The sequence below is a fragment of the Euleptes europaea genome, chromosome 12 (genome assembly GCF_029931775.1).
Source record: "Euleptes europaea isolate rEulEur1 chromosome 12, rEulEur1.hap1, whole genome shotgun sequence".
Classification (NCBI taxonomy): domain Eukaryota; kingdom Metazoa; phylum Chordata; class Lepidosauria; order Squamata; family Sphaerodactylidae; genus Euleptes; species Euleptes europaea.
In genome coordinates, this window is record NC_079323.1 from 61,893,042 (window position 1) to 61,916,740 (window position 23,699).

General features: G+C 41.5%; 1 protein-coding gene across 1 annotated transcript; it reads left to right on the forward strand.

Annotated features, from left to right (window-relative positions):
* Positions 1–6,514: 6,514 nt before the first annotated feature.
* Positions 6,515–23,328, forward strand: ETS2 (ETS proto-oncogene 2, transcription factor). The gene is made up of 10 exons (XM_056858913.1): positions 6,515–6,532; positions 12,314–12,385; positions 15,567–15,687; positions 16,876–16,995; positions 17,929–18,129; positions 18,653–18,736; positions 19,789–20,022; positions 20,623–20,893; positions 21,497–21,611; positions 23,034–23,328. Exons 2-10 carry the CDS (start codon positions 12,314–12,316, stop codon positions 23,247–23,249), a joined length of 1,434 nt encoding a protein of 477 aa, XP_056714891.1. The 5' UTR covers positions 6,515–6,532; the 3' UTR covers positions 23,250–23,328.
* Positions 23,329–23,699: the final 371 nt, after the last annotated feature.

The following is a 23,699-nucleotide window of genomic DNA, read 5'->3' on the forward strand; positions in this document are numbered from 1 at the left end:
AAACCCCTTATTAGGGTCCCCAGAATGGGGAAAAGGGGGGCACGCAGGCCGCCTTCCCCCCCAATGGATCCGGCCCCATGCCAAAACTGCCAAGAGTTGTGACAAATTTGACATAACAACCAAACAGCCCAAGTATAGGGAGGGAGGGAGGGAGGGACAAATTAGGAAGCAGATTCAGCTGGGCGATGGAGACCTAACTACCTAGCTGGAGGCGCAAGTGTAACAGCTCGTGCCTGAGCCTAACCGCTGGCCCCCACCCCTATTGACCAAGGGCCTGATTGGTCATTTGCAATATAGGGTGGGCCAGGAAGGTTTGCAGCAGGGCTGGAAAAATTCCTGCCGGCATTACAGAAACTACGGCTGCTATTCCAGCTTCGCTCCAGCAACCATTAGTGGCAGCGTGCAGGCTGCCCCAGCTGAAACCTTGCCACCAACCGACAAGCCCCTGAACCTGTGCCAGCTCCCCTCCCCTCCCCCAGCATATGCTGGAACTGTGCCTGTAGATAATTCTACGCTTTGCTTTCACTCCATTACACTTTCTGGACCTTTCCTTCACTGTGTATGTGTGTTTTAAAGTCCTAGGTCATATCATAAATATCAGTGGCAGTCAGAAATTCACAGATTTCAACCACCTGCACATTTTAATGCTACTGCTGCAAATGTTAAATTAATGTCAGAACTAGTACTACACTTTGTAATTAGTCATGAATTTTATCCACAAAAGATTTGTTCAAAAAAAACTTTGAGGTGAATGCAAATTAAAACCAACAGAGAAAACCCAAAAGCACTCTGATAACGCCTTTCCACATACCCCTGACTTTTTTTTTTTAATGTATGAACAGCATGGTTCTCTCCTCCACCTTTCAGCAGCAGCTACTTTAGCCTATCTCAAATGCTGCAAATCTCAGGTGTTCAGCTAAAAATCATGAGAATTTAAAAAAGCTGCTTTTTCACTTCCTGCTTGTATGGGATACCCTGCAGTCACATTATCAGGCTCCTCTGCTGTCATAAAGGGTAAAGCTTAATTTTAAAGAATGACCACGAATTTCTTTTTATGTTTCTAGCAGCTGTGTGGCTTTAACACAACACCTATAAAAACAAAGCCTGAGATAGAATAATAAGAGTTGGTGTCCTCTTGGGGACTGTTTGGTATATGAAGAAGGAAGTTGATTCAAAACAATACCTTTGGCCCTTGAGAAAGACTGGTGAGTTTTTATTAGAACAGGATGCCTACAATATTCCTACTCATTAACTATATCACCATATTGAGAACTTTATACTGGTAAGGGCACATCTTATTTTAGCTTTCTTTGTACCCCTGTGAGCAGTTTAAAACCGAATTAAACAGACTCTAGGGATCATAACATATTTAAATATACCATTAAAATAGTACCACCTCTCAATAAAAATATAGACTATTTTTTTTCAAAACACAATATTAAAAGATACAGTAGCTTAATGAAGTAGAATCATAATAAAATCAGCAGTAAAAATGCAAAAAGGGGCAATCAAGATTACAATAAATGATATAACAATCCAAAGAGCAATAGAACAGGGATCCGTTAATTTATTCCTGCCACCCTTCGTAATGTGGTGACAGGAAATTTTCCAAGAGCGCGCGCACACCCTGTACTTCTTCTACTGCATAGGTAACCTCCCCATGTTTAACTCATTATTCCTGGGTCAAACAGAAAGGAAATCTTGTGTCAGGTTAGGCTCAGTTCCAAACCAACACTGCCACTGGGTTCCTGCAGCTTAGTGGAAATGTCCTCTGACCTGTTCATTTTTATCATGAAATAACTGAATTCCGTGGCACTCTCTTGCAAGTGCAATTAATATTTCCCAATTATCTACCTTGATAATCACATGGAGTACTATATCAACTTTCCAGTCCCAGTTACTGTTTTGCTCTTTGGTGTATGTTGTTCTCACAACTGGCCACCACATCATTGTTTCCATGAGGAAAGCATTTTAGCGGTACAAAATATGGCAGCTGGGATAAGAGAACAGACACAGGACTTGAGAAGCAGGGCAGGCAAGGGTATGCTTTGGTGCCCTCACTGGGAACAGTGTCTTGTCAACTATTGGCTTTATTTCATTTAATTTATACTTTGTAAGCATTTTAGATTGCAATGTACCTTTCGAAGATGCACTTCTTATCATGTACATTGCTTCCAATAGCGTAGATGTCCAGAGGCATACCAAAGCATTTTATTACTATTAAAGATGATTGTGGCCCACCATATGGCTAAAGAGTAAGCCACTGTAACTACTAATAGTAATAAAATAGCCCTATGTGGTTTCAGCTATATCACCCTAAACCAGCTGCATCCTCACATGCAAGTGTTACGTCTGTTATGTTCTGTATGTGGAATGAAAGGGGGATTTTGTTGCTCCCTGTGGCTATCACATACAGTCCATTTACTTTATAGCATTCATATTAAGAAATCTGAAAGCTTAAATGTCATATATACAAATGAGTGGTACCAGCCAAGAAAGCTGGAAGAATCATCAGTCTCGACGTGCTACCTTACAGATCCTGTCTCATAATGTATTAAAAGGTAACGGTCCCCTGTGCAAGCACCGGGTCATTCCTGACCCATGGGGTAATGTCACATCCCAATGTTTACTAGGCAGACTTTTGTTTACGGGGTGGTTTGCCAGTGCCTTCCCCAGTCATCTTCCCTTTACCCCCAGCAAGCTGGGTATTCATTTTACCGACCTTGGAAGGATGGAAGGCTGAGTCAACCTTGAGCTGGCTACCTGAAACCAACTTCCATTGGGATTGAACTCAGGTCGTGAGCAGAGCTTGGACTGCAGTACTGCAGTTTACCACTCTGCGCCACTAAAACTGGAAATTAGCAATAACACAAAATAGAATCAGTCCTGAAAGCATGTATGCAGACATTTCCTGTGTGGCTCGATAAACAGCGCATTCCTGAAAGGAATGCCTGCGCAGGGCTTAGGAGGCAAACTAGCGGCGTTACCTCCGCCCAGTGCAAAAAAAACGTGCAACCCTATGAGGGTTGCATGGGTGATACGCCAGCTGTATCTTGACAAAAACTAAAAGGGGCATTCCCGAGCCGAAACAGTTCGGGAGGCCGACGCCCAGCCGGCGCCGGAATGCCCCGGGAATGCATCCCGGGGAGCCATTATGCCCTGGGAACACCTCCCGGGGCACCGGAACGCCTCCCGGTTCTCCGCCGCAGCCTGTGCCAGCGTCCAGAGGCAGGTGGGAGGCTGCAGCGGCGTCCAGGCCCAGCTCTGACATGGCGACGGCTGGGGACTGACGTCCAGGCCTGCATGCCGGCGCTGGGGCCACTCACAGCGGCATGCGCCTTCTGGGTGCTGGTGGTGTGGGTCCCGGCACCAGTAGAGGCCTTCGTCAGCCTCCTAAGGCCTTTGGGTCAGGCTGCCGGCGCATTTCAGGAATGCGCTGTTAATATATATTGGTGAGACTCCTTTATTTTTGACATAGGCTACATTTCCAAAATAATCCAAAAACAGATTGTCCTTTAATAAACATTAACTGATCTTTTGTTCCTCTAAAGAGCAGTAAAAAGAAATATTATTCCAGTCTTTCAATGCATGTTTGTTTACTTCTTATTCAAATTGGTACCGCTCCCTTCCTCCAAGGAGGCATACACAGAGCTTCCCCTTTTATCCTTCAGCCCTACCCTGTGGAATAGGTTTGGCTAAGATAGTCTCCAGGACATTTGGTGAGCTACATCATTGGACACAGAGAACTGAACCGAAGTCTCCCTTGCCTGATACTCTTATCCGCTTCACCACAGCACCCCACCTCAGCTCTCGTTGACGTGGTAAGGCTCTGCTCCATCACAGCACAGAGTGTCTGGCAGAAGATGAAGTGAGGCAAATATAAGAAATGTAACTTCTGTCTGGAAAAAAAAAACCCTTAGTGAGTGTGTCTGGTCTTTTGTGTTGGACTGGGCTTGATGTGCCTTTCCCATGGATAATCATGGTGTAAAACCATACATGTGCTTTAAGAATGTAAAAATAGACATGGGTCTCTCTGAAATGGCTCGGGTGCCTGTGAAAGATGTAGCCATGTGTACGTTAAAATATGAAAATGATGCTTATGAAGTGGATAATTACAAATCTAAGGATATAAAAGCTTTACTTCTAGATTCAGGACCACAAATTCATATACTGAATCAAAGAAAATGTTTTACATCGCTTAAGAAATGTGAAAAGACTTTGGTTAATGCAAATGGGGAATCATTTGTGTGCAATGAAGTGGGAACTGCAACCATTTATATACGCAGTTTAAAGGATACAGTCATGCAGGTTAATTTACAGAATGTGATGTTTCTTCCAAAGGCTAAGCAATGCCTCCTTTCGATGGGAAGAATGATCAAAGCAGGTTATCAATTCAAAACAGTGGATGAATCTAGTTTCTTACTTGACCCAGAAGGCAAGGAATATGTTATTGAAATGGAGGACACTGATCTTTATCTGGTTAATATTACTGATGAACTGTCTGAGTATGAGAAAGACAATGAACTTTGTGCAGAAGGAGATGAAGTTGTTGCATTGAATCCCTAACATCCCTCCGCTTTGTCGAAGGCTTTCACGGTCAGAGTTCATTGGCTCTTGTAGGTTATCCGGGCTGTGTGACCATGGTCTTGGCATTTTCTTTCCTGACGTTTCGCCCGCAGCTGTGGCCAGCGTCTTCAGAGGAGGAACACTGAAGGACAGTGTCTCTCAGCGTCAAGTGTGTAGGAAGAGTAATATATAGTCAGAAAGGGGTTGGGTTTGAGCTGACACTGAGAGACATACCCTACCAGAAAATATTTTTGTTAGTCTTTAAGGTGCTACTGGACTCTTGCCCTTTTTGTCCTTCAGTGTCACTCCTCTGAAGATGCCTGCCACAGCTGCTGGTGAAAGGTCAGGAAAGAAAATACCAAGACCACGGTCACACAGCCCGGATAACCTACAAGAACCATCCCTCCGCTTTGTTTTGCACAGCCCCTTTCCTCAAAGCCAGCAGGAAAACCGCCGCACAGGGCCCAGCCACCAATGCTGCTGAGGGGAGGAAAGAAACGCCTTCGCCTTGACGGGGCCCGCAAGCCGCCTTCCCATCTCGGCCGGGAGAAGCAGGAGACCTCTTAAAAAAAAAAAACCACCTTTAAAATCCCCAGTGACTGAAGCCTTTGGGAACAATTTCCCTATTAAAACAGGAAACAACTGACAAAAAGACTGTCGAAGGCTTTCACGGTCAGTCCATTGGTTCTTGTAGGCTATCCGGGCTGTGTGACCGTGGTCTTGGCATTTTCTTTCCTGACGTTTCGCCCGCACTGTGGCGGGCATCTTCAGAGGAGCAACACTGAAGGACAGTCTCTCAGGGTCAAGTGTGTAGGAAGAGTAATATATAGTCAGAAAGGGGGGGGGGGTTGAGCTGAGTCATTGTCCTGCAAAAGTATCAAAGGTAATGTGCTAACCATTGTCCTGTAATCGGTTCTCGTAGGTTATCTGGGCTGTGTGACCGTGGTCTTGGCATTTTCTTTCCTGACGTTTCGCCCGCACTGTGGCCGGCATCTTCAGAGGAGTAACACTGAAGGACAGCGTCAAGTGTGTAGGAAGAGTAATATATAGTCAGAAAGGGGGGGGGGGGGTTGAGCTGAGTCATGGTCCTGCAAAAGTATCAAAGGTAATGTGTTAATCATTGTCCTGTAATCGGTTCTTGCGGGCTATCTGGGCTGTGTGACCGTGGTCTTGGTATTTTCTTTCCTGACGTTTCGCCCGCACTGTGGCGGGCATCTTCAGAGGAGCAACACTGAAGGACAGTCTCTCAGGGTCAAGTGTGTAGGAAGAGTAATATATAGTCAGAAAGGGGGGGGGGGTTGAGCTGAGTCATTGTCCTGCAAAAGTATCAAAGGTAATGTGCTAACTGGTTCTCGTAGGTTATCCGGGCTGTGCGAGCGTGGTCTTGGCGTTTTCTTTTCTTCATTAATGTGCTAACCATTGTCCTGCAATCGGTTCTCGCGGGCTCTCCGGGCTGCGCGCGCGTGGTCTCGGCATCTTCTTTCCCGGCGTCTCGCCCGCAGCTGCGGCGGGCATCCTTCCGAGGAGCGACCCTCCCGCGGGCGAGAGGAGGAGGAGGGGCTCCGGGTGCCCTCTTGGAGCCAGAAGGGCCGGCCGCCCCGGCCCCGGCCCGCTGCCCAGCCTTCTGGGTGGGCGGGGGGAGGAGGCTGGGCTGCGCCCCAGAAGCGTCGAGCCCCGCCTCCGGGCCTCCTGCGGGCCTCCCTGCCCCAGTCAAGAGGCGGGCGCGCTGCGCTGGGGCCGGCACTGCACTGCGCGCTCGCTCCAGGGTCTCCAGCAGCTGCTCCGTCCGTCCTCTGCCCGCGCGCTCTTTCCCGGGCTGGCGCGCGCCTCTCCTCCTCCTCCTCCTCCTCGGGGACCGTCTGGGGACCACGCCGCGTTGCGCCGGCTGCCGCGCAAGGGATATTTTGGGGGCGCTTTTGGGCATCGCCTTCAGGCTGGACCGGGACTTCCGCTCGGGGGGCTCCAGGTGAGAGACCCTGGCGGGGGCTGCGGGGTGGGAGTGGCGCGCGCGGGAAAGGGGGCTGCGCCTGCTGGAGGGAGGGGAGGGGAGGGGAGGGGAGGGGGGCTCGTGGGCCGGCCGCCGTGACCCTGGGCTCGGGAGGTCAGCGCGCCTCTCGTGACCGGGGGTGGGGAGGGGGCCGCGGCCGCCTGTGGGCGGAGTGGGCGCCGGCCCCTGGGCAGGGGGGCGAGGGGGCGCGGAGGGCCGCGTCTGGACGCGCGGAAGGCTGGGGCGAAAGCGCCCGGCCGCTGGAGCCGCCTTTCTTCCCTGTTCCAGCCAGGATGCAGCCGGGATCGAACGCACGGACGTTCTTCGAACGTTCGAAGAAGGTCCGTACGTTCGATCCTGGCTGGAACGTTCGAAGCACGGCCGCGCGTTCGATCCTGGCTGGAACGTTCGAAGAAGGTCCGTGCGTTCGATCCTGGCTGGAACGTTCGAAGCACGGCCGCGCGTTCGATCCTGGCTGGAACGTTCGAGGAAGGTTCGCGCGTTCGATCCTGGCTGGAACGTTCGAAGCACGGCCGCGCGTTCGATCCTGGCTGGAACGTTCGAGGAAGGTTCGCGCGTTCGATCCTGGCTGGAACGTTCGACGCACGGCCGCGCGTTCGATCCCGGCTGCATCCTGGCTGGACCAGGGAAGAAAGGCGGCTCCAGCGGCCGGGCGCGTTTCCGCCCTCGGCCTCCTCCCTCCTCTGGCGTTTTTAAATGGCACCCGAGCTCTCTGGGCCGAGTCGGAGACCGGTTTGGCATCCTTGGGCGAAAACGCGCCCGGCCGCTGGAGCCCCCTTTCTTCCCTGTTCCAGCCAGGGTCCAGCCAGGATCGAACGCACGAACCATCTTTTTTTTGTCCGTGGTTTCCTGTTTTAATAGAGAAATTGTTCCCAAAGGCTTCAGTCACTGGGGGTTTTAAAGGGTTTAAAAAAAAAAAAAAAAAGAGGTCCCTTGTATATATTACAATTTGAATACTCAAATGACATTTTCACATCTGAGAGACTGAATCCTGGCTGGAACAGGGAAGAAAGGAGGCTCCGGCGGCCGTGCCTTTTCGCCCCTTGCGGCCCTGTGTGCTGGGGGTTCTGCTCGGTGGTTGCGGCTGAAGCCCATCTGGCAAGTCCAGGTGTGTGCTTCTCCGCCGCAGTTCTCCTTGTGGTTTCTTGAGACGTTGGCTACCGTGGGGTGAGGGCCTGGCACAGCCTTAGCGAGCATCGCAGCGGTGGCTTCTTTGCCGGGGAGTCACAGGCCCCCGCTTTTCCCCGAGCGCCTTTGGAGTACTCACAGGTGGGCTTTTGGGATTTGGGTCATTGATGTGATCTGAAAATCTGAACAGCGGTGTGTGTGGGAGGGAGGATAAATGCATCGCAACCAATCTATTTATTTATTTATTTATTTATTGTTCTTGTAGGTTATCCGGGCTGCGTGACCGTGGTCTTGGTATTTTCTTTCCTGGCGTTTCGCCAGCAGCTGTGGCGGGCATCTTCAGAGGAGAAACACTGAAGGACAGTGTCGAAGACACTGTCCTTCAGTGTCACTCCTCTGAAGATGCCGGCCACAGCTGCTGGCGAAACGTCAGGAAAGAAAATACCAAGACCACGGTCACGCAGCCCGGATAACCTACAAGAACCAATGAACTCTGACCGTGAAAGCCTTCGACAATTATTTTTTGTCAGTTGTTTCCTGTTTTAATAGAGAAATTGTTCCCAAAGGCTTCAGTCACTGGGGATTTTAAAGGTTTTTTGTTTAAGAGATCCCTTGTATATATTACTATTTGAATACTCAAATGACATTTTCACATCTGAGAGACTACCGATGAACGATACAAAATTTTCTGTGTTTCAAGTTTTCCAGGTTTATTTTCTTAGTGGGGGACAGCGGCCTCAAGTCACAGCGGGCTTATGGCGACCCCATAAGGGTCTTCAAGGCAGGAAACATTCAGAAGTGGTTTGTCATTGCCTGCTTTAGGATTATTCACTTGTCAGTTTGAAAACTGTTTAAAATCCTTGTTGCCCCCACACACACTATTCTAATTGCATTACATTTGTAATATCACATTATTGTACTGAAATCATGATTTATTACTGGATAGTCAAATCTGATAAAATGCAAAGAGGCAACTATGTTAATCTCTTGCGGCCAAAACACAACAAAGTCTTGTGGCATCTTAAAAATTAATGAACTATAGACTGAACTTGTTAATGTTTAAGGTGCCACCAGATTTTGTTGAAACTGATAGCATCTAAGCATTATGTTCATTGGTGGCTACGAGGAAGTTAGCTAGTATTTAGAAGTATTTGTTGATTAATTGTATTTGGGGTCACCCACAAACATGACCATTTTTAGTAAGACCAGTAGCAATCTCTGTGGAGGAGTGTTGTCATGAGGCCCAGTTTTATGGAGATGTTCTCATCTATGAACTTAAAATAACTGCTGCTTACTAGTGGGCATTACCACTGAATGACAAGTGAAAGAATGTTTACAGTTTCCCCTTCTTAATGTTTTGTTTTTAAATAGGAAGCTTGCAGGTATTCGTATATATGAAGGGTGGCCGTGCACTTTTTTACTGATGGCCTTCAAGAGACACAGTGAGGGTTTCTGAAACTTAGTGAGAACATACATGTATATAAATAGTGACTATGTAGGGATTAAATGGTCAGTAAGTTTATTTACTGAGAAGAGAAAATTTACTGGAAAAGATAATAATGCTAGGAAAAGTTGAAGGCAGCAGGACAAGAGGAAGACCCAACAAGAGATGGGTTGACTCTATAAAGGAAGCCACTGCTCTCAGTTTGCAAGAAATGAGCAAGGCTGTTAATGATACGATATCTTGGAGGACATTGATTTATAGGGTTGCTATGAGTACTCACACGCACACACACAAGTTTATTTATTTCAAATTTACTAAAAGAAGTTCCACCAAATTATTTAATCAGAGATTCTTAATATTCTGAACTGTTTTATAGAAGATTGATCACAATTGAAAATACAGATGGTTATATCAGTTCAGTTATGGCCAACTGCTGAATCTCAGAAAGATCAACAGCTCCTTTAGACTTCTGTGGCCACACAAAGTTATTTGAAAAAAATATTTGTCTTGAGACTAAAATAAGTCTTTAAAAACAGAGTTCCTTTAAAAATAGCAATGGTACTTTAGGATTGGGATGAGAGTTCCAGGAATGTGTCAAAGCAGATTCCAGGTGTGTGTGTATACACATATCCCAACCTAAGTAACAGCTCTTTTCTACTTGAATAGTGCTGTATGTTAACTTTACTTTTACTTTCTTTATTTTCTGCAATTCTATATTTTCAGTCATGTAGGGTCCTTTGTACAGGAACAGGGATTGCAAAGCTAAAATGGATTGCAAACTATCATGGATTTGAAGGAATCTAATGTGGCAAGGCATGGGAGGAAAAAGATCGTTTCACTTTAACTATGTACTTTTGACATTTTTTTTAAAAAAAGCTTTGTATCATTTTAAAACTACATTAAAATGAAGTGCAGTTTAGTTTCCTTGAAACTGATAACTAAGACTTTTCCTTAAAAAATAGTATTTGCAAATGGACATGCATTTCTAGATGTCCAAACATATTCTGCGAAACTTGAAGGTAAGGGTTAAATCCACACTGTGTCAAGGCATTCCGATAAAGCAGTCGTGTTCATTGTAACTCTGTCACTGTGACAAACTGAACAACGCCCCATAAGCCAACTTTGTAGCCTCTGTGAGCCTTGCTTATTGACTAAGTGTACTCAAGTTTTATCACAATTCCATCAAACATAGTTTTAATAGAATTACAGTGCAATCCTAGAGTTACACCCTTCTAAGCCCATTAACTTCAATAGAGTCTTTTCGAACACTGATCTTTAAAACTGCAGTGATAGCATAATTGGTGCCAGATATAAGCAATCCAAGCAGATTCCATGGCCCAAGTTTGCTATACAGCCAGGGGAAGTAATGGTTTCTAAAAGTGAACTGCCTCGCTAGTGCCAACCCTTAAAGTTGTGTAGGCCTGAGAGGCTATTGGGGCAAGTGAGGGCACTACGGTTGACCTCTAGGATGGGAGGGTCATGCAGTGTACCTTGCTTAAGGCTCATAAAATTTTTGCAATTGAGTCCATTAATTTTTTTTCATAGGAAACGTTTTAAACCAGTGATAAAGATCCTAAGCATATTTGTATAGAACCGAGAACATTTAAGAACAGTGAAAAACGTTAAATGCATTAATTTAGGATGCAATGCTGGTTACAGTTGTTTCACTGGTCTCTTAAACAATGATTTTATAGTTACGAATGCCCTGTTAAAACACATCCCAAGCTATTTGGTTTGTACATTGGATCCAATTGGTACCCACTATAATGTGCCCAAAGAAAGGCATATTTTAAGGACTTAGTAAAGGGATATTATTGAAAAAATGTTTTTCTGTTTGATCTACATGTATGATCATTTGAGAGTATTGTTAAGGAGTTACTGGAAATAATGCTTCATGGCATGCATTCATGCATATGTATTCAGTTGCCTGTGATGACTCTATAGTATTAGATTTAGCTGTCAATATCATTTTGAATTATTTATTTTTAATGTGCATATTTCAGACAGGGAGAATAATATACCTTCAGTTAACACTGTGGATAGAAATTCAAGATGGCCACCCTATGTACCTTCAAAGAGAGACTGAATATGAAGTTTGTAATTGTTTTTTAAAAATCAATATAGTGGAAAGGTTATAGAAAAAGCGCACTGGCTATATCCCCATCATTGACCCACCAGTGTTCAGAGGGTGCAAATGGTATGGATGAATGAAGAGCCATACTCTCCTGTATATATGTGATAAAGTTATAAAGCACTCTAGAGACATTATGTAAACTGCCTTTGTCTAGCAGGTAATCCGTAAATCAGGGGTCCCCAATGGCGTGCCTGTGGGTGCCATGGCGCCCACCCACATCTTTTCTGGTGCCCACCAAGTGTTTTTAGGAAGTGGGTGGGGCCATGTAGGGCCATTTGCCCAGCAAGGCTTCTGATTGACCATTGGACATTTGAGTGGCTATGAAGATTTTTAAAAATGTCGCTTTAGCAGCAGCTGCCACCACAACACAAGGGTCCACACTGTGTTACTGAAGTTAAGTTTTGGCAATCATTTTGTGGCTGGCTCTGCTTCCTGCATCAGCCACTTTGTTGCTGTAGCCACCGTGCTGCGTCAGAATTCCAATGTGCTCATGGGCTCAGGAAGGTTGTTGACCCCCTGCTGTAAATAGTTTCTGTGCTCAGTATGTTTCATGGCTGGATTTTGCACTAGCATACCCAACTTTAGACCCTATATCACTGGGGCTCATTCTCTTATAGCCCTGTTAATTTTTTGAAGCAATATCTCTGAGCAACATTAGGTGCACCCAAGGTCTTAGCATGTAGAATTTTTTAAAATTTAGTTTTGTTTTTACTTTTTATTTTTGCCTTTTGAATGACAAACCCAAATATTATATCACAGTGCTTGTGAAACTCTTGACACGTTCAAAAGGGTTCCATGAGGCATGCGGGGGAGAGGCTTCAGAGCTAATTGTCTAGGTTCTTGAGTTCAAGGGTGCCATAGCTTCAGTTTTCTATACATGAAAGATCTGAATTTGCCTCATTCAGACTGTATCATTAATGAAGAATATAAGATTTCAGTAATATTCATGTACATGCCAGTATAAGTGTTTGATCATAAACAGAGGGCTGTTTTTGTTTCTTTCGGTGAACATGTTTTCTGTTTCCATTTTTAGATGAGTGACTTTGGAATCAAGAACATGGATCAAGTTGCACCTGTATGCAACATGTACAGAGGACTGCTCAAGGTGAGTTCTGAAAAAACGTGTTTTTTGTAACAGGCAATTTAATCTCTAGAGCCAGCGTGCTGTAGTGTTTAAGAGTGGCGGACTCTAATCTGGCGAACTGGGTTTGATTCCCCACGCCTCCACATGAGTGGCAGACTCTAATCTGGTGAACTGGGTTTGTTTCCGCACTCCTACACATGACGCCTGCTGGGTGATCTTGGGCTAGTCACAGTTCTCTCAGAACTCTGTCACCCCACCTACCTCACAAGGTGCCTGTTGTGGGGTGGGGGGGAGGGAAGGTGATTGTAAGCCACTTTGAGACTCCTTCAAGGTAGAGAAAACACAGCGTATAAAAACCAACTCTTTGTCTTCTTTGCATGTCTCTTGTACAAATTAGTATGAAACTTTCAGTGCCACAGAAATGAAGCCACTGAATTTATTGGAAACTAAAGTACTTTTAATATGTTCCGTTAATATTAGAAATGAAATAATGAAATGATTGCAATGTTAATTTGCTCTGCAAATTTGCTCTACAAATTAAAAGCCAGATACTGTTTGGTCATCTCTGAGAGAAAGCCATAAAAGTGTCAAAATACCATTGAGATAATCAAAGTAAGATTAATAGAATGATATCCAATAGCATGCTGGCATGCAGTTGATATTTATGTAGAATATTTGTATGTGGTTTAAAAATGTGAACATCTGTGAGAAGTGATATTCGTAGTTTGCTTTGACATCATCTTAGCAAATCATCTTTCTTAGGGGCAGTTATTTTAGATTGTAGCAGCAATATTGCAAAGGAGTAGCGATGTTAATTTGTTGTAGCAAAATAAATCAAAAGTCCAGTGGCATCCTAAAGACTAGCAGCATTTGTTTTAGCATGAGTCACAAAAGCTCATATGTTGCTAGTCATTAAGGTACCATTGGACTTTTGTTTTATAGTGCAGCAAGAACAATAGATGCATTCAAATTCTAACACTTGAATTTTGGCAGAAGCGTTTGAGGCATCATTAGAGTTCTTTCAGGTTTTTTATGTCAGAGACTAGTTTTTGCAATACATTTTGCTAGAGTCCTTTCATAGTAATCTGTGGCTTTCCCAATGAAAAACAGGACTTATTTCCAAACCTGCTTAGGATTGCTCCCACAGTCACTTAAATGTCTTTTTAATACCTTTGTTGATTACAAGAAACAAATTAAGCTATCTTTTAAAATTCTGTCTTGTTGATACTGCCTGAAATGTAAGTTCTCAGGGAACTACTGATAGAATAACTTATAGAAATTAAGTAACGTATATCTTAATTGAGTAATAAGCTGTGATGGGGTTGTTTCTACTTATAACTAACAACACAAACCATATGCCTTATGGCAAATGCTTATTAGCCTGGGCTATCTTCTTCACTAGAAGACCAAGTATAAAGCCTGAGGTACAACAGTTGATTCACATAAACCTGCAGGGAACAGTTTCACCTTCAGGATTTGTGCACTGTTTCAGACTGCTGTGGAATGGGGGGAAATCACCTTATTTCATAGATCAGTTATGGTTCATGTGACTGGTAGACTTTATTCCATGTATGGCTTTAAACATACTCACTGTACTGTTTAGTTTCATGTTTAAAAAATGCAGAATAATGTTTGCAGTATAGCATGCCTTTTACTCACTCTTTGGCGACTGCATTTTTTCCAGTGACTCAGTATAAGGGTCACTTATTTACACAAAACACAGGAGTTTCCAGATTATGTTGAAAGTACTTGGCCTTTTCCCCTAGGTATTGGTGTTGAGTCATCTTTATCTGTTAACACTGAAAGAATTTATGTTGTTAGAAGGCCCCACAGTTGGTTTATTATTAACCATTTCACTTGTACAACAAAGGGCTCAACTGATTTCCTCAACCTGAATTTTCTTAGTGGCATAATGTGTACATGAATGGTTTCCTTGTTGTAGACCAAATCACTTTGACTTTCTGATAGCCGGCACTTCAAAAGGACTAGTCATTGGAGGCACATGTCTAGCCTAGCAGTGTAATCCTATGCATGTATATTTAGAAGTAAATCCTATTGAGTTTAATAGCTCTTACTCCCTAGTAAGTATGTTTAGGATTGCAGTTTAAGAGTGTGGCGTACTTTTGTGAACTAAATTATGGTATCAGTAGAAATTAATTGGCAAATGTGCTCAAAACTGGTACAAAAAGTTCTTCAGATAATGATGTGAAATAATAAATGGAAGGGGGGAATAATTGGCCCATGAGAAAACAAGCGATGCTATAGAATCAGTACTGAAGAAGTGCAGTAGAGTTCATCACATTATTTTTGAAAATGGATCATCATACCTTAGCAAACCATCCAGTTATGATTAATGTAAAAGAACATTTCATTAGGGTTCTCTTGTTGTTTAAACTGGAATGAAACTGTAATTTTTCTGGCTTCCTTTACTATTGTCACAAAAGTAGTAGTACTCCTTGATTCTGTAGAGGGGGGTGGGGGGAGGAGAACTGTGTCTCATTTTGTTTATCAAATAGGTTTTTATACACATTAGGTACATGTACGCTCTTGATAGTGTTGTGGAGTGAATTTTTCAAATAGCTATACTAGTGTTTGGTTTTGCTTTTGGGGAATGTACAGAAAGAGGAAAATAATTACAAAAACTCTTATTCGGGCATTACCTTGCATTCTAAGTGTGCAGTTAATATTTTCAGATTCCACTGAATATCAATAGCATCTGAAGGTCAAATTGACCATGGTCTCCTACAGCTTCCCTAGTCCCTTCCTTCCTAACCCCACTTTTAAAAAATATCTTTATTAAAGATGCACATCACATTTTGCTGGCATGAAATCAATGGGTGCCTGTAGAAAGCATTCCGTTGTTCTTGGAGTGAAAAGGTATAATGTGTTCATTTGTAAAGTTGTGAATATATATTGGCCTCTTAATATTATATATTGTAACCATTTGCCTGTGTTCTGGAAAAGAAACTTAAAGAATTCCTAAGAATAAAATGCAAATGTAAAGAGTCCTAGAGCATAGATTAATATGGGTGTGCTATATCAGTTTCACAAAATGGAAGCAAGATACCTCCTTGGTTAACTTATTTCGTTGGACATGGTGATTTCATTAAGAATATCGCACATACTTTGTCACAACACCTTAACAATACTGTGCAAGTAAGAGAATGCTTACATAAAACCTTTTCTTAAACTTATTTTTCAGCGTCAGCCTGCATTTGATAACTTTGAAAGTACAAACTCTTTGTTCACTGGATACTTTCCCTCATTAAATGAAGATCAGACACTCCAGGAAGTTCCAACGGGCCTTGATTCTATTTCTTATGGTAAATACCAGTTTTATAAATGTAGCAGTTTTATCTTTTAGTTTATAGAATTAGATACCCTGACAAGATTGAAATACTTTATTGCCTAAATGATAAATTCTACAGAAGATGCAGTTTACAGGGTTTTGCACTTAATGAACAGAGCAGTTCCAGAGGAGTTGTTGGTTGGGTTCAACTATTCATTTCAGTGGGGCTTATGCAGAAAACTTCTTTATGAACAGCACACAAATGATATTTGCAACTATTGTAGTATTGCTAAAATCTAGAAGTATGCAATCAGATTTGCATCTTGTTATTCTATATTCATGGGTCCTCCATTAGGAAGATGCTTGGTGTGCACAAAATAATGCTGCCTCATTGGGTGACTCTTTCAATTGAAATTAACAAGGAAGCCATTCCACACAAACAAGCTACATGTGTGCTAAGGAGAAAGTTAAAAGATAGCAAAATGGCAAGAGAGAAAAGGTGGAGGGGGAGCTGTAAAATATATATTGTGTTTCAGTGTTTTAAGAATTTAAGGACTCAGTGAAGCAGCTTGAAAGGAATGGTGAGTAGGGCTGTGCAAAGAAAATCGGTAAATTTTGGGTTTGGGTTTATTGGGCCCGATTTTTTTCGGGAAATAAGCCAAATACCCATACCAGTAAATATGGGCCTTTATTTTCAGTTTATCAATATGCACACACCTAATGGTGGACACTATTAAACTTTAACCAAAGTGGAAGAAGAGGAGGCGGCTTAGCTTGTTTGAGGCATCTTTCCCCACACTGTCATTTATTGCAGCTGACCGATAACAAGCAAGCTACAGACATTATGAGCTATACACATAGTGAGGCTTAACAGCAGCTTGCCAGTGCAAGGAAGCTGAGGAGCACATCCTCGAATTCTGCCTGGTGACAGAAAAGGAGGCAAACAGCAGGCTGACTGAGGAAATAAACCTTAATTTATTGTGATGTTTGAATGGAATTTGAACCAAGACATTTTGCTAGTCTGACCTTGCTTGCTTTTCAGGCAGTTCTCCTGTTCAGATATAATTTATGAAGCTATACGATTAACTACTTCTGTAAAATATTCCAATGTGGCTTATTAACGTATGGCTAAGTTTGATCCTTTGTTTTTTCTTTAAGTATTGGAGTAGATTTTCTCTCTTGCCTCTCATTTCCAAAACATTACAACTCTTATGCCTTTCAGAATCAAATGGCTGTGAATTGCCACTCTTAACCCCCTGCAGTAAGGCTGTGATGAGTCAAGCGTTAAAAGCAACTTTCAGTGGCTTCATCAAGGAACAGCGCAGACTGGGCATTCCAAATAGTAAGTGACAAGCTGGGGGACCCAAACTCTAGTAGGAAAGGGAGAGGGGCCCCCCCACCACACACACTGGCTGCACTTTTTTTGTCTCCCCAGCACTTTCTCAGTTTTCTCTCCACTCCACTTTCTGCTCTCTATTCCTAGATTTTTGTTTATTTCCTCTTCTCTCTTTCTCTCTCCAGATCCCTTCAGCTACTTTCTCTCTTTCCCCCACTGCTGCTAGGGTTGCCCAGGCTCTAGTGCCTCAGTTGCTAGGAGCCCCCCCCCCCCCACAGTTCTGGAACTCATTTTGCAATAAATCAGTAAGGATCCTCCATTTGCAGGGGGTAACCCACCCCCAATTGTTTCTATTACCTTTTGGGGGGAAATCCCCCTACATGGATTGACTCAATAAAGGAAGTTACATCCTCAGTTTGCAAGATCTGAGGAAGGCTATTAATGACAGGACATTTTGGAGATCATAAATTTATTGGGTTGCCATAAGTCACAAGCAACTTGATGGCACTTAACATACACACACACACACATACCTGTACATAGTGCAGATTTTTTGATCTGCACTCTATGGCTATTATTCTGAACTAGATATATGGATTTTTTTCTGATGCACAAGATCTTGTTTAGAATCCTTTCAGTAAATTTTTTTATTGTTGATAGACAAAGTGATATTCTCTGCTGTATGATACACTAATCTTAAACATACTGTTTTTAAGTAAGTTCCATTGACCTCAATGGGACTTGTTGACAGGTTAGTTCATCTAGTATTTCTAGCTGTAGTTAGGTGTAAGTTGTGTTTATGAAATGTTTCTTAGTACAGTAATGTTTGGATGTCTGTGGCAACAAAGGGGATAAGAGCTAGTAAACTGGAACTGTATCCTCTAGTTGAAAGATAAGATTTTTTACTACCTTCTCATAATGTTTGTTTTGCACCCATAGATCCATGGTTATGGACTCAGCAGCAGGTGTCTCAGTGGCTTCTCTGGGCTGCCAATGAATTTAGTTTGGCAAATATGAACTTTGAGAGGTTTGCCATGAATGGCCAGGAGTTGTGCAACTTGGGAAAAGAACACTTCTTGGAACTTGCACCTGATTATGTGGGTGACATTCTGTGGGAACATCTGGACCAGATGATAAAAGGTAAATGAGCTAGATCAAAGCAATGTCAATATCTCTGATGCAGATAGTGAGAGTTTGAATAGATGTTTAGAAATTTTGACAAATTTTGAATTCTTGTTAGAAAATTATAAAGTAAATATAGCTGGTTTTACTTTTGGTACAATCTCATATCTTTTATGTAAAATAACACCATTCACTATATTATGGAAATTCCAATATCTTTTGGCTTCTAGAAAACCATCCACATACATTCACATCTTCATAAAAACATGAGATAAGCATTTTATCCACACTTAATTCTCTTCCATTGAAATCAGTGGAACATAAAACTGTTTAACTGTTGTTGAGTTATGTCCCAAATTAGGTTGCAGTCTGCTAAATCTTACTTACTCTGCCAACAATTCGGTCAGTCTGGAATGACTGGACAAAACATAATCCCATGGAAACCTCTTGTATTTCTGTACTATAGGTCACATTTAATCTTTAATGCATCAAGCAGTCATTTGCCCAAATGTATAAACATAAATGCTTGTCCTGTTTTCAGATAATCAAGAGAAACCTCAGGATCAGTATTTGGAAAACTCTCATCTCACTTCGTCTCCTCACTGGGTCAACAACAATTCTTTAGGTGAGTTACATTAGTTAGTGAAAGCTGGAGATACTGGATTGAAATGAAGCACAAGTGGAAAGAAAATAGCCATTAGCACTGTTCTGCAAAACACATGGAAGAATGCTTTCTATTTCGTTTCATCACACAAAATTCTAGTGTAAGGAATAAAACAGCTATTGTGTGAGTGGCATCTCTCACCTGTGGAAGAGCACCTTTGAATACAAGGCATTGAATTTCCTTTAAATATTATTGGATTTCTAATTTCATCTCTATGTTGTACAGAAAAGATATCCAGGGCTGCATATATTTGACAGCACAGCAAAATACAGATTACCTGCAGAGAGTGCCTTTTTTACATAATGCATTCAGGGTTTTCAAGTCAGGGTTTAATCAGTGAGGGTGTCAATTAATTCAGCATACGCCAAACCCTGTATATCTCTTTAGTTGCATACATTTTATTTGATAGGTCTTGGTTAGAATGTAAGAAATAAGTAGCTGTCTATATTAACTTTTCCCCTCAGTTAGTGATCAAATTTGGGTACATCTAATTTTTAAGGCAGACAGTAAAGAAACCTAATTGTAGTTGTTGACACTCCTTGCATGTAAATTTGGTTTTAAATTAGTAGTGAACTAAATCCAGAATCAGCATCAAGAGATGCTTTCAAATATGTGGAAATTACAAGAAACTGATATAGAAATCATGGAGACTCACAAGAAGCCTCTTTAAAAACCTGTTAATTATTATGCTCTCTTCACCAAAGGTGCTAATCTTTTATCCTAAATATCATTATACTCTACACAAGAACAAGAAATAGTTCTAGATCACATTACTATTTCATTTTGCTTTCTTTTCCAAAAGTATAAAAATAATTAAAATCTGTGTGGTTTGTAAGGGCCATGGCATACAGAAAATGATAGGATTTAGTCCATTGAGTGTTATAAGTTTCAGTGGGGGGGTTATCTGCTAATATATAAATATATAACTCTGTGTGTTTCTCTGCTGAATAAAAATACAGTTCTAGTATCTGTGACAGGCTGTAATAAAAAACAAATGTGCATTTGTTTTTCAGGTGGTAACATGGAACAGGCACAGTACTGTGCTCAAGTGCCCAGTTATTCTAAAACTCTTAACTATCAAAAAACGGGCCTTTTGAGTGATTTATCTGTTGGACCAAGTCTAGTTAATCCAGATCAAGACTTTCAAATGTTTCCTAAAACTCAACTAGAAGCACTGAATGTGAACTACTGCTCTGTGAATGTGGACTTCACAAGAAACAACTTGAATTTAATGTTAGATAACGCTGGTAAGATTGATATGACTCCTTACATGTTAACACCCTGTTTATAAGAATGTTATAGCATAGTAAAGTTCTAGTACTCAATACCAACAACACAAAAAAGCTGCTAACATATACTGAAGTTACTATACATATTCAAACTGTCAGGCACCATTGCTTTTCCATTTTTGCACCCCTGTCATAGCCACAAAGCACTGATTTTAAGTTTAGGAAAATAGCGAAGAATCTTTTGAGGGGCTCCCATTAGGGTTTCATTGGTCTGGTGGTAAGTTTCATATATTGTTGTATGTAAAGCAGAAATGCTCAAGTGTTCTAAAAATACTTGGATTTAAACTAGTATTAGTGACCACAGACAAAACTGCCTTAAAACTGATGAATTCTTCAATTGTGGTGGCTGTATTGTCTTCATGATTTATATAAGCCTGATTTTAAACAAATTAGTCTCATTAGCTTGTGAAACTGAAGTGCAGGTAGAATTTTCAGTTTCCCCAGTCTTTTCACTTCTGTTCTGGGTATTTAACTTTCCTTAAAATCCAGTTTCTTGTACTGCCCATAAAAAATCTGAGCAAAATCCTCCATTACCTATGGCTTTTCCCCCCTCTTAAGATAAACCTAGAAACCATCATGATTCAAGTGACAATGGCACAGAAAGTTATGAAGGCTTAGATTCACTGCTACGATCTTGGAACAGCCAGTCCTCCTTGGTGGATGTTCAACGTGTGCCATCTTACGAGAGTTTTGAAGAAGACTGCAGCCAGTCATTGTGTCTGAACAAACCCACAATGTCCTTTAAGGACTACATTCAGGAAAGGAGTGACCCTGTTGAACAGGGGAAACCAGTTATACCAGCAGCAATTCTAGCAGGGTTTACAGGCAAGTATTTACAGTACTTTTCCAGTCCTTTGTTTCCCCTTTCTTTTAACTGATTACCTAATGTACCATAAGAGTGCACGTTGAAGGGTAAATGCTTATTGAATACAACTGGAATACAACCAGCTGAATACAACCAATCGCTGAATTATTGCAAATAAGTTTTTATATATAAAATAAATAAAAACTACAAAAGCATTAACGCCAATATGTTACATCCTTATCTGAGTGTATCAAAGGCATGTAAAATCAGATAATTCAGCAAATCTGACCTCAGCAAAAGTTTTCTGTAATTCTAATTTCAAGTCAAATTCCATTTAGCTGGAGATTTTAAAGGTGAACCCTACAAAACATTTTGTGTGCATCAGTCTGGAAAGCTGCAGCTTTGAATTCTAAAATGGTTGGTTCCGACCTATTGTAAGGAATTCCTACAGTTTATTATTTTTTCAACCCGATACTTCTGGTACCAGGTTCCCCTTGGCCAGAAAGATTAAATGAAAACATACTTTATACTAAATCCTGAGAACTAGTTTCCTTTACGTATGAAGCTATTCATTATTGTGTGTTGCATAATATTTTAATAACTCTTTATCTTGCTGTTGACAGGTAGTGGGCCTATACAGCTGTGGCAGTTTCTTCTAGAGCTTCTAACTGACAAATCTTGTCAGTCGTTCATTAGCTGGACTGGAGATGGATGGGAATTTAAACTAGCTGATCCAGATGAGGTTTGTAGTTAAGTTGTCCTGAATAAAACAGGCTTGATTCCTACTCTGTGGGGGCTTCTGATATCCTGTTCATGGGCTACACTCTGTCCACTGGTATAAGAAATAACCTAATGGTATGAAATGATGGCTTCAGTTAGCTTTTTTTTTTTTTGCGTAGTTGGGCAGCAATCTAGATTGATGTAGTTTGTGTCCCCTATTAACCCAGCATATGAAAATTCTAGTATTTAAATAAATTACAGCACTCCTTAGACTTAATATAAGATTCATTGTGAAGAGAGTCTAAGAATACCTTTGAGCCAGAACAAGATCACTGCTTTTCAGAGACCTGGAAGTTCTATTGGACATCAAGTGGCTGCCTTTCAATTTTGAGCTAATATCGCAGTCGTTCATAGTTGGCATTAGTACTTAAATGAGTAAAGGTGCTTGAAGCTTATGGCATTTGGAACTCCACTGCAAACTACTTAAAATACACAGATTTTCTGTACTCAACTTGTATATTAATAACTAAGTAATTTTGAGAAATTAATGCTCCAAGATAAATTTTCAACTTCAAAAATATATGCAGTTTTATTAAAAGATAATTTAAATTTAACATTGGGTTATAGGAACAAATGGAACATTTACTTCGATAAACCACTGAGTGATCAAGAATGGGAATATATTTTTTCAAAGGGATTAGATTTCTCCATCAGCTTGCAAATAAGAGAAAATCTAATTAAGATGGTATATATGTGGTATTTAACTCCAATTAGAATAAGTAAAATCTACTAATCAGTGAACGATAGTTGTTGGTACTGCGATAAAAAACAAGCAGACTTTATACATATGTGGTGGAAGTGTGAGAGAACTATAACGTTCTGGACTGAAATAGTGAAATACCTATCTGTTGGAATAGAGATTGACATCCCATGTAAACCTGAGATACTCTTGTTAAATTTAGTTCCAAACCTAACTAAAGATAAACGATGTATGGGGTTACACATGATAACTGCTGCTAGAATGACTTTTGCCAGACACTGGAAACAAAAAACGACTCCAAAGATAGAGGAATGGTTGGTTAAAGTTAAAGAAATATATGTTTTAATTAAGTTAACAACGCATCAGAAAAATGGTGATACAATGAGTCTAGATGAGCTATGGTTACGAGCTGTAAATAAAATGGAAAATCTTATAATTAAGGGTGAGAAAGGACAATGTGCAGCGATGATAGTCTAGTTATTTTACAGAGGGCTAAACCATGTATTCGGTGTGGTAGTATGAATGAGGATATTGGAATAAGTTGTAATATAGAAATTCTGTTAAATTTTTAAGTTTACACATATTTTAAATTATGAAGGTTGTTGTATGTTTTTGTTGTTGTTTATTTTATTGAATAAATATTTTTTTAAAAAAATAACTAAGTTTTTCCTGCTTTGTCTTAAGGTTGCACGACGATGGGGCAGGAGGAAAAATAAGCCCAAAATGAACTATGAGAAGCTGAGCCGTGGCCTGCGCTATTATTATGACAAGAACATCATTCACAAGACTTCAGGGAAACGTTATGTATACCGTTTTGTGTGCGACCTACAGAACCTGTTGGGATATACAGCGGAGGAGCTTCATGCCATGTTAGGAGTGCAGCCAGACACAGAAGATTGAGTACTGTAGTCTTGTGTAACTTTGACAAACCACGTGAGAACACGCAAACTGTGAATTGGGACCCCCCTACTACAGTCATTGGTTTTTATCTTCTGGCTGTTTAGAGTGGTGCAACGGTTACGGATCTTGAAGTGATTCTGAAATCGGGAGAAGTGGAAGGAAACAGATGTGGCCTTACTGCATTAGGCACAATAGCTTCAGATCTTGCTGTATCAGTCATTTTTAGCAGCTTGGAGGTCAGCACAGTTCCCAGCTGTACTCTGAAGATATGAACATTCTCCAGGGTGTAATGGACTGGTTTTTTCACACTGCCATGTAATTAGGGGTGTTGCCCATACCAAAGGCTGATAAGCCATCAGAATTTCTAACTCAAAAGAAGAAAGAACACCACCCTACAGTAGCAGTCTTACAGATGTTACTTGTGGTGACATGTATGATAAAAAGCTAATT